This window comes from Pungitius pungitius, chromosome 13 (genome assembly GCF_949316345.1).
Source record: "Pungitius pungitius chromosome 13, fPunPun2.1, whole genome shotgun sequence".
Taxonomy (NCBI): domain Eukaryota; kingdom Metazoa; phylum Chordata; class Actinopteri; order Perciformes; family Gasterosteidae; genus Pungitius; species Pungitius pungitius.
The window spans coordinates 8,118,596-8,137,252 of record NC_084912.1 but is presented as its reverse complement, the minus strand read 5'-3'; the positions used below and the strand labels follow the sequence as shown (position 1 = coordinate 8,137,252).

General features: G+C 43.7%; 1 protein-coding gene across 2 annotated transcripts; it reads left to right on the top strand.

The window, feature by feature from the left end:
- Window positions 1–804: 804 nt before the first annotated feature.
- efemp1 (EGF containing fibulin extracellular matrix protein 1) lies at window positions 805–17,244 on the top strand. 2 transcript variants are annotated; one of them, XM_037466325.2, is made up of 11 exons: window positions 805–1,050; window positions 1,611–1,714; window positions 1,904–1,949; window positions 2,117–2,410; window positions 12,453–12,575; window positions 12,733–12,852; window positions 13,332–13,451; window positions 13,610–13,729; window positions 14,531–14,657; window positions 14,750–14,942; window positions 15,434–17,244. In XM_037466325.2, exons 1-11 carry the CDS (start codon window positions 888–890, stop codon window positions 15,593–15,595), a joined length of 1,572 nt encoding a protein of 523 aa, XP_037322222.1. In that variant the 5' UTR covers window positions 805–887; the 3' UTR covers window positions 15,596–17,244. The 2 variants fall into 2 exon arrangements, with proteins under 2 accessions (XP_037322222.1, XP_037322221.1); XM_037466324.2 differs by having other exon boundaries at window positions 805–1,062.
- Window positions 17,245–18,657: the final 1,413 nt, after the last annotated feature.

The following is an 18,657-nucleotide window of genomic DNA, read 5'->3' as shown; positions in this document are numbered from 1 at the left end:
GAGTTGTGAAATAATCTGTTTAACTTTAAAGTTTAATACTTGAGGGTATCGCACCATGTAGAATCTATCTGCAATCCTTGCTGTCATCCACACCCTGTGTGGAAAGGTCACAAGGTCAACATAAGAGGTGGTGCCAAGTCCATTGCTATCCACTTGTATCAGCAAGCAGTTGGCACACACACATCCTTGTGCACACACAAACACACAATAACTTGCTGTCTCTTCACCCATGGGAAATTCAGGAAACCCTGCCAATTCCAGCAGATGTTCCTGAAGCACAGGCATCTTGTAAACACCATGAAATGTATTAGAGGCTAATGTAGTGGTTGCTTACAGAGGTCTTCAAAACCAGATTTGACTTTAGCACCTGCTGCACACGCATACTGATCATATTCCCAACTGCACGTATGCATGTTACAACACCAAAAGCCATGGAGCCTAAAACTAAAAGTGGTATTGCCCCGGATTTCCTCTTAGTAAACTACTGAAACCAAATGCAGATCATCAACTCTTTATTCTGTTAAAAGATCACTGGTATAATGAATCTAAACATATTTTTATCAAAGCTCAGTTAAATAATCTATAATGAAGTTTATTACAGTAATACATTATAGGTTAAATGGAGCCAGACATACAGTGGTAACCTTCTCTTTGGTGTACTTTTATGGGGATTTTGTTTTGTGCTGCAATATATAAAGAATAATGTTTTAATGACATTATTCTTAAGTTTTCCCTTAGATAGAGGTATTTTATTATGTTTACCTTATTTTCTAACTCGTCATCAGTCTATAGAGGGAGCCACTGCAGGCAGCTGATCGGTGAGAGAGGAACCCGCAGCTCAACCTGCCCGGTCCGCCGCCCCCAGCATATCAGACCAAACGAGCCGCATGTTCATCACAATTGCTGCTTGCACTCAGACAACGAGCCAACATCCACTGCGCCGTTTTGCATTCAAACGCCAGTCTTCTACGTTAGCATTGTCCGATTGCGACCGAAACACAATCCCAGGACGTTTTTCTTCCGCGCGTCAGGAGAGTTGGAGATCCGCAGGTAAATTTGCAGGTACGTCTCCAAGGCACCACGGGTCAACAAAGCTACCCTACACGGACAGCGCTCTAATTCCATTACAATCAGAGCCTCTCAACGAGTGTGGATATTGAAAAAGTAAAAAAAAATTGTTCCCAAGGAATTAACCAACGTGTATTTTGAAACAAGGCGCGCGGTGAACATGGCACAACACTGCGCCGTGCAGATTGGGAAACGTGTTTTGTGCAAATACAAAAGTTTAATCAACATGAGCTCTGCATGGCTGATTAAGTCGTCCATTTTCCCGACACCGACTGACACGGGAGGACATGTTTACGCACGATCTTTACGCGCATTACGCACTAATCCTTTTGGAGAAAAAACAGCAGAAAAACACTTCACTTAGTCGAAGTCGCAGATTTGGCTGGAGCAGTGCCAATATAAACATCGCGCCAGCAGCGGGAGATGTTGGGACTCGTTAAGCAATGCCATCCGTGATGTAATAGCTGGTATTAAAACCTGAAGGCTTGTTGAGCGAAAAATGATCTTGCACGCTCTATCCTCCTCATCTGGTCTCGTTACAGTGCTGCTGCGACGCTCGGGCGACATGCTGGGGATCTGCGTGTGTCTTTGTGCGGTTTTCACACACGTCGTCTCTCAGGAGGCTGAGGAGCCGGTCTCATACACAGTAAGTGAGAGATCTCATTTATCGGTCATTGTTTGTCTGTTTTACGCCACATGGCATGTGGTGATGCTGTGTGCTGATGGAGAGCTCAGGATTCATGCTTTTATTGGTTTTTTTTTATTTTTCATATGATGCTGATACACATGAAAGGACACTCTATCATGTTGGTAATTGGTTATTTGTCCTTCACAGTGCACAGAAGGGTATGAGTATGACACAGTCAGAGAGCAGTGCAGAGGTGAGATATACTTTAAGCATACATATTTGTGCAGCTTTTCATAAAGAGTGAAATTAGGAATTTATTTGAACACAAGTTGTTTCTCAAACAAATTGGAATAATTCAACCAAAGACAATGTCATATCTGATGTATTTCTATCCGTCTGTCTTACTGCTTTGCCTGTCAGACATCGACGAGTGTGCCTTGTTAGACGGTGCATGCAAAGGGGGGATGCAGTGCATCAACCACTTTGGTGGATACCTCTGCCTCCCCAAGAACGCCGTCATCTATATCAGTAAGGAGGGCGAGCAGGGGCCGCCGCCGGAATCCATCCCTCCCGTCCCGCCTGTCCCCGCTGTCCCCGCTGTCCCTGCTGCCCCCCCGAACCAGCCTCAGTTTCCGTGGTCCACAGGGGTCTCTCAACCGGTCCGGACCGTCTGTATGCCTGGATACACTGCAGATGAGCAGAACCTCTGCAGAGGTAAGATCCTCTGCCCAGGTGGTACTCCCTGCCCTCTCGGTATCATCAAAGCAGCTGAGCAAAAATACCCTTTCATTTTTTTATAGCTTCATACTAAGACATAGAGACGGCTCCTCTTATCTCAGCACTGGTGTTGACGAGCTCCCTAGGGGAGGAATCAGAGTCTGTCAGCGGGAGAGGAGGCGTAGCAACCACATGTGTTAGAAGTGCTAAAAGGGGATTTCGGCCACACTCTCCAAAAACAAAAAGATGTGTCGGTTACTTAATTTTTCCAAAAAGCGAATAGTTTAATTCTAGGCGACCAAGAGCCTGATTGTGCTCTAAAAATATGGTTGCACATATTTCGTACCAACTGTTTTTCTTTATTTCTTTTTTTTTTACCACAGTATGACAGTAGATTTAAAGGTGCCATATATACGATGTATCTGCCTACATGCTACAAACAGATAGGGGGCAGCATTTCCCTTCTGGGTCCATTCAATCTATTCACAGTCTTCAGTTCTAAAAGAAAAAGCAAACTACTATTTAACATCAGGCCAAGAATAAGCCATATTCAACCAAACTGCTGAAATGAAATGAGTATTCTGATGAGAGCTCATCAGAATACGATTTTAATCTCAAAATCTTTACTCGTGGAGTCTGTATTTGGTTCATGTTAACCACCTTTGGGTTTACTGTGCCAACAACCGGGTTCCACAGGTGAGTAGTTTATTCATTGTTTGAAATCCAAAGTGGTAGACATTAGAAAATGACTGACACTTTTGTTTAATCCACTTCGTGGGAAGCGGTTTGCTTCAGTAACTCGCATTCAAACATCGCAGACCCAAGTGACACATCGTGAGGTCACAATGGCCGTTTCAGACATGTCAAAGACGTCCATGCGATGTATTGCTGTCTGAAACACTCCACGTATTGTGTTGCAGTCTCTAACACAACATGTAGTTGTCTTTGACGTAATGTCAACCCTGTGACCTTTTTGCATTCTTTTGATAATGTGAGTTTATTTGAAATGACATGAAATGAAATGGACACATTGCAACTTCAAATGTCAATTTTGAGTACTTGAGGCCAGTATCAGTACTGTGCTTTAATTGCAGTTGGCCAGATGCAGTGCTGCTGGATGGAAGAATGTGTCTCGATATGTCTCTAGCAGGGCCAAGCAGGTATTTGATAATTACTCGCTAACGACTTTGGAGCCTCAATAAGCGGAGCTCCAAAAACGTGAACTGTTCATCCATCTGTCTGACAGTCATCAACAGCTAAACCATGCGTAGCTGCCAGATGTGTTGCAAGCCTCTCGGCTTTTCTCACCGCAATGTCACATTTTCTAAACCGGAGTTCGGCTTCTTCTCAAAAGTGCTAGAAACTATTCTTCTCCTGAGTGCTTTTATGCCGTTATCGTATTGTAGTGAGCTCTGTGCTCACAAGCAGCCTGTATCCCTTCAGTGGATATTCCCTGGGCCGTGACCAGCTCGACATTCTGGTAGCTGCTGAAGATTATGTGGGTGTGATTTGGGCGAGACTCTTTGATCTTTACAAAAGGGGAGTGGATTGAAGATTCATTCTTTGTCTCCTCAACACACACACACACACACACCAGTGTTCTTCACTGCTTTGTGCCTGATTTTCATGGCTGCCCTTGAGGGAGAGAATGTGAGATCACTCGTGACCTGTTTTAGCTTTTACCTTGCCGCCTGTATTGGTCTGTCAGAGACCGGGGTGGTGAATGCGTGGTGTTAGCTGTATAAAAGTAATTTAAGGTAAAGTGCATTGGCGTAAATTTCATGTGTTCAGTGGTTTGCCAGTAGTGGTGAGTGGTTGTGGCTTGTGGTCAGAAAGCTGCAGTGAAAGTGACAAATTTGATTGTACACTTGGGGCAAAGATATATGTGAGGTGCTTTATATGTTTCTCTGAATTGGAACCCAATTAAGTTTTATTAGAGTGTAAAACATGGCAGCATATCAGCAGCTAAAGTAACCACATAAGAGAGCTGGCTCGGGTATAATACTTATTCATTTGCTGGCGTGCCGTTTGAGTGCATGGGCTGAACAATGATGATGGCTGTTGCTGTCAGCGTTATTGCTTTGAAATTACTGGAGTTTTAACTGGCAGGCGTCTCGTGCCGTCTCTTGGGCGAACGTTTCTGTTGTGGTGGAGTGATATAATCTTTGTTTACTTCAGTTTCTGGTTTCTCTGTCATTAACTCTAACTTGCTACAATGAGCCAATTGTTCTCGGACACAGAATTGTCTCCTCTCTTTTTTTGTTTGTTGTTTTTTGTGTTCCACGGTGCCTGTTTCGCACAGCTACGTATCTTGCTAGTGAAGGAATTCCCATTAACTTTTGAAAAGGGGGGAAACCTCAGTGTATCAAATAACGCTTACCTCAGGCTCCTTCAGTGCTAACTCACCACTCTTTGGAGTGCCGAGTCAGGTAGAGGAAAGGGCAGCATGAAAGACTGACTCTGACCAAATAACCACAGAAGGTCCAGAGCACTGACCAAGCCTGGTTGGACCAATGTCATGGGTTGTCCTATTGCTGAGTTGCTTTGTTGATTTACTGCTGAGTGCGCGGCAAAAAGTATAGAGATCATCCAGATGCCTTGGAGAAAAAAAAAGCTCTGGATAAATTGTGTAAAAAAGTTTTCTCTTGCATGCTGATTAAAAGCCAAAACAATCCACAAATTAAACAAAAATAAATGAACTTGAACATGGTATTTTGCTCTTGAATAAAAATGTGATATTCTTTCTCCTTTTGAAAATAGCCAAGCCGGCTCCTCGGCGTGTGAGTGTGAACCTGAGCCCGAGTGTGTGTTGTTACAGTCACACATCACAGAAGCTGGCGCCCAACTCCCCCCCCCCCCGCCCGGCCCCACAGAGACACTACGCACCTTTGCCGTTTTTGTGACAGCTTAACGATGCCTCACATATCCGTGACCTCGCCCCACCCTCCGAACATACACACTCATACTTACCGAGTTTACCATCGGGAGAGATGCCTTCAAGTGCCTTGTTGTAGTCCTGGCCGTGCGTATTAACTCTTATTTACAGCAGAGGTGAGATCACTTCCTCCTCGAAATGAAGGTTGTCCATCAAACGTGGTCGAAACAGTCGTTAAATCTAAGGAAAATAAGGAAAGCAGCTATTTTATGATCCTCACTTACAGTTGAACATTGTTTGTGCTCATGACTGTGCATTCACGGCTTCGGGGATATTACTTTGGCCGAAGTGAACGATACACAGCGCGATTTACAAGTTGGGAGTTTACTTATATTTCCCGTCTAAATGACACACTGCTGTGGTGCAGTTTGGGATTTGAAAGGGCATGCTCCTCCTGTCTACCTGTCTGGTTTGCCACCTTCATGCCGCAATGATGCTCTCTTACCTGCAGTGGCTGGAAATCTTTCCCAACTATGTTTTATTAAGGCCGGTAATCACTGTGTGACAGAGAACTTGTGTACTTTTCCGAACAAGGCAGAGTACATGCAATAACATTTTTCCACACAGATGCAATGCACTCGGGAGGAATATCTCTGGAATGTCGGCGGCGGTTGTTTTTTTCCGTTTGCTCCCATCTTTTGTAATGGTAGGAATTACTCACCACCTTCTGACAGAGCGTCGGATCGATCTGCGAGGAACAGGAATGCAGAGAAGCAGAACAGGCAGAGAGAGCACAACGTGACACCGCTGCACGATTTGACCTTTGCAGTTTATACTCCACAGCTTCACTTGTTGTCATTTTATGCTGACATTTACACTTGGAGAATCGAGCCCTAGCCACTTGGTCTTTGCTCCTCCACCGGCATTGTAAAAAGATGGGTGGATCCGCGCCATGCGATTATGGTTTTTCAGGACATTTTTTCTGCTGTTGTCCTCTCAGTATTTGTTTCTTCCAAACATCCATCGAAGATAACACGCAGGCCTTGGAGAAGGCGAGCTGCAACAATGACACTGGGAATACAGGATGTTAAGTTAAACCATTTTGCTACGCTGCTGTTGAGGAAGTGTGATCAAGGACACGTGGACCCACTTTGTTTAGGGTTACTCAAACAAAGGAGACACCTGAGGCACACCTTTGTACCTGTTGAACCCTCCTATTACCAGCTAAGCTCTTGTCTTCCACCTGCTCTCAGACCGATGATTTGCCCTGTCCTGTATGATTTCCCTGTTATACTGCAGGTTTAGCTGTAACAACTGCTTTTGGATGGTAGATGCTTTCTAGGAATGAAAGTGTTGGAGTACTTCAATGGCACTACATGTGTCTATGTTAAAAAAAATAATCGAAAAATCATCTCCGTTACCAGATAGTCAAACTGCTCGACATCGGTTACTGCCTTGAGTAATTGTCATGTTTTAGGGTCAGAACTACTGCCATTTGCAAACAACCTGTTGATGTTGCAATTCCTCAGTTGCTGATGAAGAAAATCTCAATTGGAATTATCTTGTATTTAATAGATGCATTTTTACATCCGTGTCAGTCTCAGAAACCAAGACGTCAAGAGTTAAGAATCAAAGTAGGACTCAAACACCTTTGGGGCGATTCGACCCTAAATCATTGGACCATTCATGAGGAATCTTTGAAACTTTGAGCCCCCCCCCTGTGTTTTAACGGGTACAACGTCATGACTGTATTACACAGCATCCTAAAAGACTTCTCACACTGAGTTTTTTCCAGCAGTGGGCCTGCACGATGTTGCTGTGCAGGATGCTCTTAATGCTGGCGGTGTCGCAGCCGCCCCCCCCCCCCCCCCCCCCCCCAGAGAGGGGCCGTGGGAGGGGAGACCGGGGGGGGGGGGGGGGGGTCACCTTTGGCGTGCCTCATTAGCGTAAGTGCTTAACGTTGTTGTTGTCATTAGTCTCCCCCTGAGGTCGAAGCCCGTCCACCGGCCAGCTGCTTCCTCCTCTGATGTGCTCACATGTGTTGCTCTTTCCCTCTCCCCCACGATGGAAAGGGACACGGGGCTGCTTTAAATCACCGCTGCGCTCGGCTGGGTGACACCTGGAAGCGATCGCGGGGTTTTGTGTTACTCACACAGTTTCCCTTTTCGCTGCGTGTTTTTTTTGGCCTTTTGTTGCCACCACATCTTCAGGTTTCACCCCTTCCAGGCCACGAATGTGATCCAAAGGCCGTGGATGTCAGGTGGGCAGAGTGATCGATTGTCTTCACATGGAACGGCAAGAACCGCTTCTTTTTTTACTAGATATTTTCAACAGTAACAGGAAGGATCAGTCAGGAATGTAGCCGGCACACCGGACGGATTTTCAAGAATGTTAAAACTCTGCCCGACATTCAAGAGTTTGGAGCAAACTCACAAATCAGTTAGTAAGTGTCAGTACGACTAAAACTCCTCTTCCTCCTGAGCGGTGAGAGGGGAATCCTGTGAGTGGTACGAATTAAAAAGACGGTGGAAATATTTCGTGCTTTAATACAGATGGAAATACACGCAATAGATGGCTAAAGTGTCTTGAATTCTTTAAATGTGTTATCTGCTCTGTGTTTGAACTTGCTTTGAAAGGGAAACACCGCCACTCCCACTTTGTCCCGAGGTCTTGTTGGAGCCGGTGATAGATAGCTCCATTTCACGCTGCAGCGCGGAGAGAATTATACACAAATGAAAAGACGTGCCTGTTGCATTTGCCCAGGAGGGCCGATCTTAAAGTTGAGCAAAATCAAACACTCTGGTGGCTGGTGTATGACACGCTAATAAATTTCATGTTGTGAAATTTTATGGGCTATTAGCATTGCACATCTTGCCCCCCTGTTTCCAGAAGATTGAATTATCCAATAATCAGAGGGAAACAGAGATGCTGTCCAACAGCAGGACGGCTCCAACTGTTCTTTGGAAAAGCTCCTGCTTTCCATTGCAGTGGTTTAGTGAAAACAAGACTAAAAAGCTCTCAAGTGATAATTACAACAAGCCCTATCATGTCGGTTTGAATCTGGAGCAAATAACACATTGTTCTGAATTCTGGCCAAACTCATTTTAAGTCCCCGTTTTGGACAGACAGGCGGTTTCTTTTGGGTTCTTCATGTGCACACAGTAAGACAACATTACTGGATAGTGTATCGCACAGTTCTGTTAAACATTGTAAAAGGCCATTTAATGTTTGAACACCTCAAACAGGACCTCTGATGCACACAGACACACACACACACACTCTCGTCCAGTACACACACTATCACATTCTTTGAGCTGCCGCCATCCCCGCTACTCCCTCAACTCCCACCAGGCATTTAGAATTAATCTCGCTGAAAAGCAAGGAGTTTTTAACTCTGACATCACATTCGCACACACGACCATAAATCTAACTTCAAATCTGAAAAAGCACTTTTTTGTAAAAAAAAAGAAGAAAAAAAAGACCTCCACCCTTCCTCCTCATTCTTTCCATCCACATCTTCCACAGTGCTGCTGGACAGCCTTATCTTTCCCTGTGATGTTGCAGCAGGCTTCGCTATTAGAGGAAACTTGTAAGCTGTGTTGAATAAATTCTGGACAGAAAAAAAAAAATCTGACCTCAGAGAACAGTCATTTCTCCCCACACGCAACACATCATCACATTTGATGGCAAAATCTGTTTTCCTGTGTAAAGTATATGGACTGTACTGAATGTGGTGAGCCGCCGAGGCTTTACGGGACCTAAGCGCCAGCCAGTGCGGGATACCCTTTCTCCCCACCTACACACACACACACACACACACACACACATATACACAAACGCACACACAAACTTCAGTAGAACTTTGTGTTGGCAGCGTCTTAAAGGTTTAGTGACAAAGTAGCAGTAACCGCTAGATATTCCCGTGAATGAACTCTTGGATTGCATTCAGCACATGTGCTTTCATTTAGAGCCCTCCAGGCTTTCTTAGAGGGGTTGAGGATGACTCTGTATTTTCCGTGCATGTTGCCGTTGCAGTTGGTTTCTACACCCGATGTAGGACAGGGTTGGAACTTCATCCAGCCGCAAATGTCCGCCCTTCAAAAGCAACACCTTGTTTGATGGATTCTGATTCTTACAAATCCCAGGTACTCTGTGGCATGAACGTTGTCAGACTCATGGCAGGCAATTTGGGCTGAAATCCTTCCAAGTGCACCTGATGTAATTCAAAGTTAAAGCAAATGCTTCTCTCAGGAACTAATTCGTAGTCCACGTTTGGAAGACACATGTGGACCAGCTCTCGTTGGTCGTGAATTCAGTCCGACCAAAGATGAATGTGCCAGATGCAATTGATCAAACTCTGCTGCATATCGTGATGCCGCAGAAAATAGATCCTCACACCGCTGGACTGTCACTGTTTAAGCAATAACAGCACTGGAAGTTAAAAACAAACTGAAATGTGAAAAAAGACAACTTACCCTTTTGAGAAACCCCTTTCTTTTGTCACCAGAAATTATGGTCTCAATTGGAAGAAGTGAAAAGGTTGCTGTCACTCATGACAAAATCCAACAGTTTAACTGGCATCACAGTCTGCTTCTTGGCATCATGAAAGCATAAGCACACACACTTTGTTCTTTCAGGAATTAGGACTCTTTGGCGTGTGCTGTTTGACTATTTTGCCAGAAGGTGGGTCATTTCCAGTCTCAATGAATCACCTCCAGTGAGTAGGCCCCGACTCAAACTATTTGTTGACATTCATTCAATTACATCTAACCCATCTACCCATTTTTTTACATTCACTATGTTGTGTAGCTCCCTGTGAAGGCTCGCTAGTACTGTGGCTAATGTATTGTCGTCTTCATCCAATTCTCTGCACGTTCGAACTACCGCATCGATACGTTGTTTGTGCATATATTTATTTAGAGACATAATAACTGGATGATGATGTTACACAGCTTTGGTATTGTCACAGAGACAAAGGCAACTTGATACAAAAATCTCTACTAATAATGTATAAACAAAAGATGTTGAGTGTGGATGCACTTGCATATTATACATATTATACACATTGAGACTAGGTGCCTCTCTTGCCCTAAGATGTACTGTAGGTTTGACCCAAAAATAGTCTAGTGAGCCACAATGTTTTAACAGCCATGCCAATAAGCCTTTGCCGTGCTAGCACATGATCTCGTAGTGTGATGCTGTTGTGTTTAAAGCATCGGTTTGTCACACATTCTGTGCTGGCAGCACTGGAGGCACTTTCCCAGAACCAGAGCAACACTTCTTTTCACCCCTGCCCTTTATTAAGGGTGTTACTGAGCAATACACCTTGTCTTTGCGTTCCACCCTGAATGCTAATTGGCACCTGTTGTCTCTCAGGTGTACCTTTTAAATAAGCCCTGCTTTTGTCCCTAATGTGCTGAGTTGGTTTTATCGCTGGGCTCCCAGAGAGTTGAGCACATTTTTGCCCTCTACCCTTTCCTCCCTTGAAGAAGCAAAGACAGCTCACCTCCTGTTCCTTTTTTTGTATCCGGGCCTCTTCCCCAGCAAATCAAAACCGTTTCTAACCGGATCCTGTCGCACTGGATGGTGGAGGCTGTTGCACCGTCGTGTATGGCACTGGAGGTTCTCACGTGAGGGGCACAGTCATTTCCAGCTGATCCCACATTGAACCTGTCCAGGGGAATTAGAGATAAGATCTTTATCTTGAACTCCAGCAGGGTTATGTTGCAATAGTGAACAGAAAGCATAAATTGAATATCAGTGTGAAGGAGCAAGTTGAGTCCGCGTGGACTTATTTTTATGGTTTGGTTGGTACATTTTACATGTTTGATCATTGAGATCGTCATATGACCACAGACTCCACAAGTATCATATTCTCAGGTGCATTTATTGCATCTCCACAATGCAGGATTGATAATGGAATCATCTGACTGCAAAAATAGCAAAAAGTTTTCTTATGTTATTGGGCTCAAATTGTGATGCAGCAGAACCCCTCCTTCTCTTTTTGTGCATGTGCGTTTTAGAGGATAACTGCCTGTCGTGCTGTTAAACTGATGCCCATTGGCTGTCTGCATATGATGAGCTGTGTCAGACCACCCAAGAGGACTGCTGGTGGGCCCACAGGGATGAAAGTTTACAGTATGGGGGGATGATGGAAGATGGAATAAAAAAGGGAGCGAGGGCGGTGACAGTGAACAGGCCGTTTTTTAAGAGGCTCTGGCTCCAAACAAACCAAAATTGAGAAAGTGTTTGCAGGATCGAGATAAAAAGTAGAACATTTCCACGGCTGTGCAATTTGTTTTAGCCAAGTGGGGATTTAACTTGTGTTCTAAAAGCGTAACAACTTTCAAATGTAACTTTTGGAAGTTTATCATCAACTCATTGTCCCACTTTAAAATTTGGGAAAGTAAAATTTGGGTTTGATAACATTTGTATTTAGTTGTTAACAAATGCTTTTTACAGTTTGGAAAGGTCTCACTTCAGGAAAGATGGCTTGACTGTGATTTGGGAAATTTAACAACCTTCTAGCGGGAGCTTTTTCAAATAATTTGACTAATTTTAGTAATGCTATGTCTTTAATTTTCAAGTTATTTATTTATGGTGTGAGGGATAGAAAGCGGATCTTTGTGCTTTCGGGTTGATGGATGTCTGATGAGAGAGCAGTGCGTTATGGTAAAAGGCACATGACTTATCATTTGAGCTCTCTCCCTCGCTTCCAATACACACGCACATGCACACACACACACACACACACACACACACACACACACACACACACACACACACAAACACACACACACACACACACACACACACACACACAATCCCCTTCAAAGAGCTGTCTTGTAAGCAGAAGATTTGATCTGTGTTTTCCCCTTCACCCGGAGCAGCTGAATAAAAGCCCCCTTTCTGTGATCGCCCGCTGTGTGTGTGTGTGTGTGTGTGAACATGTGTTCTTATCCCCATGTCTGTGATGTGATGGTGTCAGCGATCACACACTTTTTTTAAACTGGCTGTTTGAAAGCTGTTCCCACTTCGCAGATCACAGAGTACATGTAGTCCAGGCACGTTGCTTAGCTTTGTCGGCCACATGTCCCTGTGCACAGTAGGCGTTACCTTGGCCTAGCTTCTTCTCACATTCTGTGTTTGTGTGTTTGTTTGCAGACGTAGATGAATGTGCGACAGGTAGACACACCTGTGGCGCTGAACAGACGTGCTACAACACCGGAGGCTCCTACACCTGCCAGTGTCCTTCAGGCTTCCAGAAGAACGGAGACCGCTGTGTAGGTGGGTGGTTGACGCAAAACACACTCTTTTCGCGCTTAATCACGTGATCAAAACTGGTGTAAACCTTTCCATTTCCTGACGTGTCTTTTATCGGGTGTCTGAAGAAAAAAAAATTGCTCTTCTGTGATCAGTCCTACTTCTCTGTTTTTTCCTGCAGACAGAGACGAGTGCGCCCTGACTCACTACTGCATGCACAGATGTGTGAACACACAGGGCTCTTACTACTGTGAGTGCAACGCAGGTCACAAGTTGGCCAGCAACAACCACAGCTGTGTTGGTAAGTCCCCGAAAAGCCAGGAGCACTCATGTGCTATCGTCGACAACATTGAATTGTAAAAACATTTTGCTTCGGTGCTTCGTCATTCGGGGGCAGCTTGTAATACATTTAAACAGTCATTAACAAAGGTTATAAGAAGGTAGATGGAGAGAGGTGTGTTGTGGTGTATACACACTAAAGAGAGAGAGAGAGATGTCCGCTCAGTTTTAGCTCACCAAAGTCTAATTTTGTCTCGGCTGATTTTTTGATCAGAAATAGCTTTAACAAAACAAATGCACAAGCTGTTGTTTCTTTTTGCCTGGAAGCTCAGTACTATGACGATGCAACCTGAACCCACACAGTCAACCCCCTGTGGAAGTCAAATAAAGCGATTGAAAATGTTGTGATAGAGAACAGGAACATACATTTACAAATCCATAAAAACACTGATTAGTACAGAGCCAGAGTACAGTTGTGTAAGACATCTGCTTTTGTTTTAGATGTAAATGAATGTGATGTGGAGAATCCCTGTCAGCACCACTGCTACAACCTGATTGGCTCCTTCCTCTGCCAGTGTGAACAGGGCTATGAGCTGGCACAGGACACGGCCTCTTGTCAAGGTGAACAAACACACATAAAGTACCAACTGTGCTACACAGACATACAACTGTCGTTAAATGCATGTTTGTGAACGTGCATCACATTCCCAGTTTCCTGCATGCACTGCATTCCTGCCAACTATCTAATGTACATTTGTGTGTGTATATTTTCTGCACAGACGTTGATGAATGCAGCTTCTCCAGCTACATGTGTCAGTATCAGTGTATTAACAGCCCAGGAAGTTACTCCTGTGAATGTCCAGAAGGATATCAGCTCCAGGGAAGCAGGGTGTGTCAAGGTACTGCCGCTCTCCTTTCCTGATATCAATCTTTTTTTTATTGTTTCTTTCTTAATTTACCTATGCTTGCTTCATCCCTGTTTTCAGATACAAACAAAGTTCAATTTCTCCCTCGCCTTTCCTCCTTATGAGCCACTCTTTGAAGGTCAATCTTAAGAGGAACTTGGTCATTCCTACCATCAGCCACTGTACTCCTCCTCTCAGGCAGGAATGAAAGCCGCTCTTAACAAAAACGGTCATGGAAAGAATTCAGAGGTTAGCACAAAATCAACGCAACGACTTTGTGTTGCTTTGGTAAGCCACCTTAGAGAATGTATATGTATGATGTTGGTCTCTTGAAGTGGATTTATTGGAAGCTGCGGCGCCCGCTCAAAGGGGGAGCTGTTATTTCTTCCTCTCCCCCTCGGTCAGGTGCAGACTTTATAGAGACAGCCATGAATCTGGCCGGTTGTGTCAGATGGACCTGATGGTGATGAATCCAGGTTGCTGTGCCATAAATAGCCCTGCGGTTTGGGGTATGTTTGATGGGATTATTTTCATGGAGCTGCAGGGAAAGAGCTGCGGTTAGGCCTTTGCAGGGTTGCATCAGGGTCTTTCCTCCCATTACAGATCTGCAGGCCTTCTTCTTTCACCTCCATGGCTGCTGGAAATGCAGCGAAAAACCTAAAGAAACTGTAAACATCCCAAACGTTGTTTTCACAGCTCTCTCACAAAATGTGTAGATTTTATGCGTGTTTTGGTAGTTTGTGATAACAGCATTTTCATCCAGCTACTTCTGCCAATTTTCTTGCCAATCACAAGACGTAAACGAGTGTGAAACGGGGACCCATAACTGCCAGGACGATGAAATGTGCTGGAACTATTACGGAGGCTTCCGCTGCTATCCCAAAAATCCCTGTGAGGCGCCTTACACCAAAACCTCTGAAAAGTCAGTGAACATCATCTAGTTGTTTTTCGTTTCAGGATCATCGGTGCAGCCAAGGTTTAACAAAGGTTGCTTAAATTGTTGTGCGTTTGCAGTCGCTGCCTCTGCCGGTCTCCGACAGAGTGCCAGGGTCTCACATCGTCAATTGTCTACAAGTACATGAGCATCCAGGCGGAGCGCACTGTACCAGCCGACATCTTCCAGATTCAGGCGACCAACATGTATGCCAACACACACAACACCTTCAGGGTCAAAGCTGGGAATGAGGCGGGAGAATTCCTTCTGCGGGTAAGTCAATGAGAATTGTTATTTTGTGGTGGCATGTAAAGCCAGGAGGAGAGTGTAACAGGATGTAATGGTAACTGGAAAAGTACCATGATGCTGTCAAAATCTGCAGTTTCAAGCAAAAGCCTAAATATGATATCACATATTTACATATTTTCATCCTCCTGACTCTGCTAGGAGCAATTAATAAACTGTCATTTTGTCAACATATGGCAACTTTTAAACAATAGTTACTATAAAGCACTTTTGAGATACTTTTTGGAAGGAAACATAATTAATAATCTAGAGCCATGCTAACGGCTGTCGGGCCATTGCTTTAAGCTAAATGCCAATTTCCAACTGATGTTAAGCAGGCGGCGTAATGTTTATAATGCACACCATCTTAGTTGAGAGTGTTTGCATGCTAACTTTAGCTAACTAACATGCTGTTTATCCCTATGTTAAAGTGTTTGAAGGATGTTGATATATTTATGGGTTGTATTTTTTTTTTGCAGCGCTCCAGCAATGTGAGTGCTATGCTGGTGATGACAAAACCTCTGACAGGCCCCAGGGAGTACGTCGTGGACCTGGAGATGGTCACTCTCCATTTGACTATGAACTACCGCACCAACTCACTGCTCCGGCTCACCATCATAGTCGGGCCCTACGCCTTCTGAACGCCGAAATACCCAGCAGCCCGCATGAGTCTGGTTCAGCAAACATAACAGTGCCAACACAGCAGATGCCTGCACCAGCGTAACATTTTGTACATTTTCCTTCAATGCAACATAAACATCCGCCAGACCAACACAGCAGTTCCACGTGGCGTGCTCATGACAGCCCGGCCTGCCCTATGATGTGACCACTGGGCATCTTTTTGGGAATCCCACACTTGTTTTTGTTGAAACATTGAAATACTTTTATATTTAAAGTTTACAATATTTTTTAATGTTAAGTACCTAAAGAAAATATACTAAAGATAATAGGAATGCTGGGTGTAAGCATTTTGCCTTTTGCTGCTTTTATAGTAGAGAAAACAGCAGAAACAGAGCGGTGACACTAAGGAAAAGAGGCCCCGCGGACCCACATCCAAACAGTAATGGATTTCTGATGCAGCTGTAGCTTCATTTATCTTTTTCTTCCACACCAGCACTCCTGCCAATAACCTGTGTATGCATCACTGAAGTACTCGGTTGTAAGAAAGAAACAAAAAAATAATAATCATATTTTCTATATCCAGTATGAGCAGCTTGTGATACAAAATATTTGACTGAGATTTGTTGATAAATATTTGAATCCTTCTGCGCCTCGCTGTTTTTGCTTAGACCTGTGTACTTTTATTATTCATGAGTAATAACTTCCAGAGAAGCACAAAACAGTGTAAAGGGAGAGTCAGCTGATAGACCACCGGTCTACTTAAGAGTTAAGTCTTGTACATACCGAGGTAATCAATCGGTGTTTGCGTGTCTGTGTGTGTGATTGGATGTGCGTGTGTGTGTGTGTGTGTGTGTGTGTGTGTGTGTGTGTGCGTGTGCCTAGCTTTGTTTACGCGTCCAAGCAAGAGAACGTGTGAAACACAGACTTGGGAGTAAGGGAACGAGTGAGAAAAGAGCTTGTCCCCTGTCCCCAGGTCTGATGGATGCGGTTGAGCTGTTTGTGTGTCTTTGTGATGCCATCCTCGATGACCTCAGGGTCACCGAGGCAATAACAGACTACCCAGAACACGCGCAGGAAATGACGACTCTCGTTACACACCTTCGGCCAAATAGCCGCTCACTGGTGCCGCAGCGATTCTCCAGGGTAACAGCTGGGTTTACTCACGTCTGTCCCAGTCAAGAAGTCACACTGGCACCAGCCTGGCTTGCTGGATACACATAATTACAGTGCTTTCACTCTGTAGCTGGTTTCATGTGTGACACCGGGGATTATTAAAGCATTAATACCACACTTTTTGGCAGAATGTGAAGTCTTTCTCCACCTGCTTGGCCTTTTCGTGACTCTGCGTGTCTGCTCTGGCTTTCTGCTGAAACGCTGTAGACACAGAGCACTGGAAAACTACGACAAAAAACAACATAGTCGCCACATCCGAGTGTAGAAAGTTGTCCATCTTTTGTGTGGTTTCAGCAGCTACCATGCGTAGTGCCTTAGAGGTAGACACAACTAAACATGTAACTCTGTTATTATTTCGTGCTGTCAAGACTTCCTTCACGGATATACCTTTATGTTTTTCCTTCTATTTAAAATATATATTTTTGTCATATATATCTTATATTGTTTGTACTCTGAAGAGTTATATTGTTGAATAAAATATGATGGATATATGGGGCTAGGTTGTTGTGTTTTTCCTTCAGCTTGTGTGAAAGACAGAAACAACAAGTAAAAACACTTCAGTCTTCCTGTAACAGAGTGAGCAACATCTAACTTCATGTACAGCATGATGGAAAATGCTCTGGGGAAAATATGAGGATGATTTCATCTGAATATAACAATGATAAATGAAACAAACTTGATGCCCAAGCCATCATATCTATCTTGTTTAACGAGATCCACAGGGGATGTAGTGATATAGTATGTTGAGTCAATGTGTGCTGAGGGACAAACGTGAAGCCTGCACACACACACACACACACGCAACAAATTTAGATGTGAAATTGCTTGGGAGGGGTTTTATGGTAAATTGTTACTCAATCATTCTGCTGTCTAGAGATTTAGTCAGGGCTGCACTGGGACGTGTAAGATGATACACGATGTGTCATTGCTCCCCTAACCCCATCTTCAGTTTGCCGCTCATTGGAGTTTTGTGTTTTCGCTGTCGCTGTGTGTGACTCAACCCCCCCGGCAGAAAACATTGCTCACTCACTTCTTCTTTTTCCTGTGACTCAACCATGTGAGGAAATCCTTAAGAAGGGGAACATATTTTGGTCCTTGTTCTTGGTAAATAATCCACTTGGGGTAAAGATAATCTCCCTGCATGCAGCTTGGCATTTTGATTGTGATCACCAACAGATTTATTAAAAAGACCTCAGTCAGAGTCGTTGGATGAAGATCACAGAGATGTAATAAACGTATCTCCTTGTTCTTGCCCCATATGTTATACTGTGTTTGGGATCAGTGTAAGCTGTTCATATCAATTGTTCATATTCAAATTTTTCAAAAAATGAATAATTAAGAAATTCAGTACATGCTCAATATTTTATTCCATTAAATAAGAATAGCAGAACTTTTTTTTTTTTTTACAAATGCAAGTACAGTTTGTTCTTAACAGGAAAAGATCGGCCCATAAGGATGCCTAAGGGAATGATAGGGGTTTCGGCTCTGACTTAACATGTGACTTATTAGTACAATTTCACAAAGTCCAATGCACTGCTGCATCAATGTATAATATATAACATGTATAAATGTTTTTTGTACATGTTATATATGAACATATAATTTGACCCTACACTGCGATTGTGTAGGTTCTGCAGTGAATACAGTAAAAACTATTTTGAAATGTATCAAGTGACCACAAAATAATTGCCAGATAAATTGAAGTCCCCCTGAGGGTACCTCTGCTTAGCCTGGTTGGTAAGACAGACTTGCAGTATGTAGTATGTCAGTAAGTCAGGAAGAATTGAATTTTATTCAGATTTTTTTGTGATGACACCAAAAAGTAAAAACACATCTTAATAATTTCCAAAAGTCAAACACTCAAAGTCATGCTTGAAGCTAAATGCAAACATTACGATCTTTATGTGCA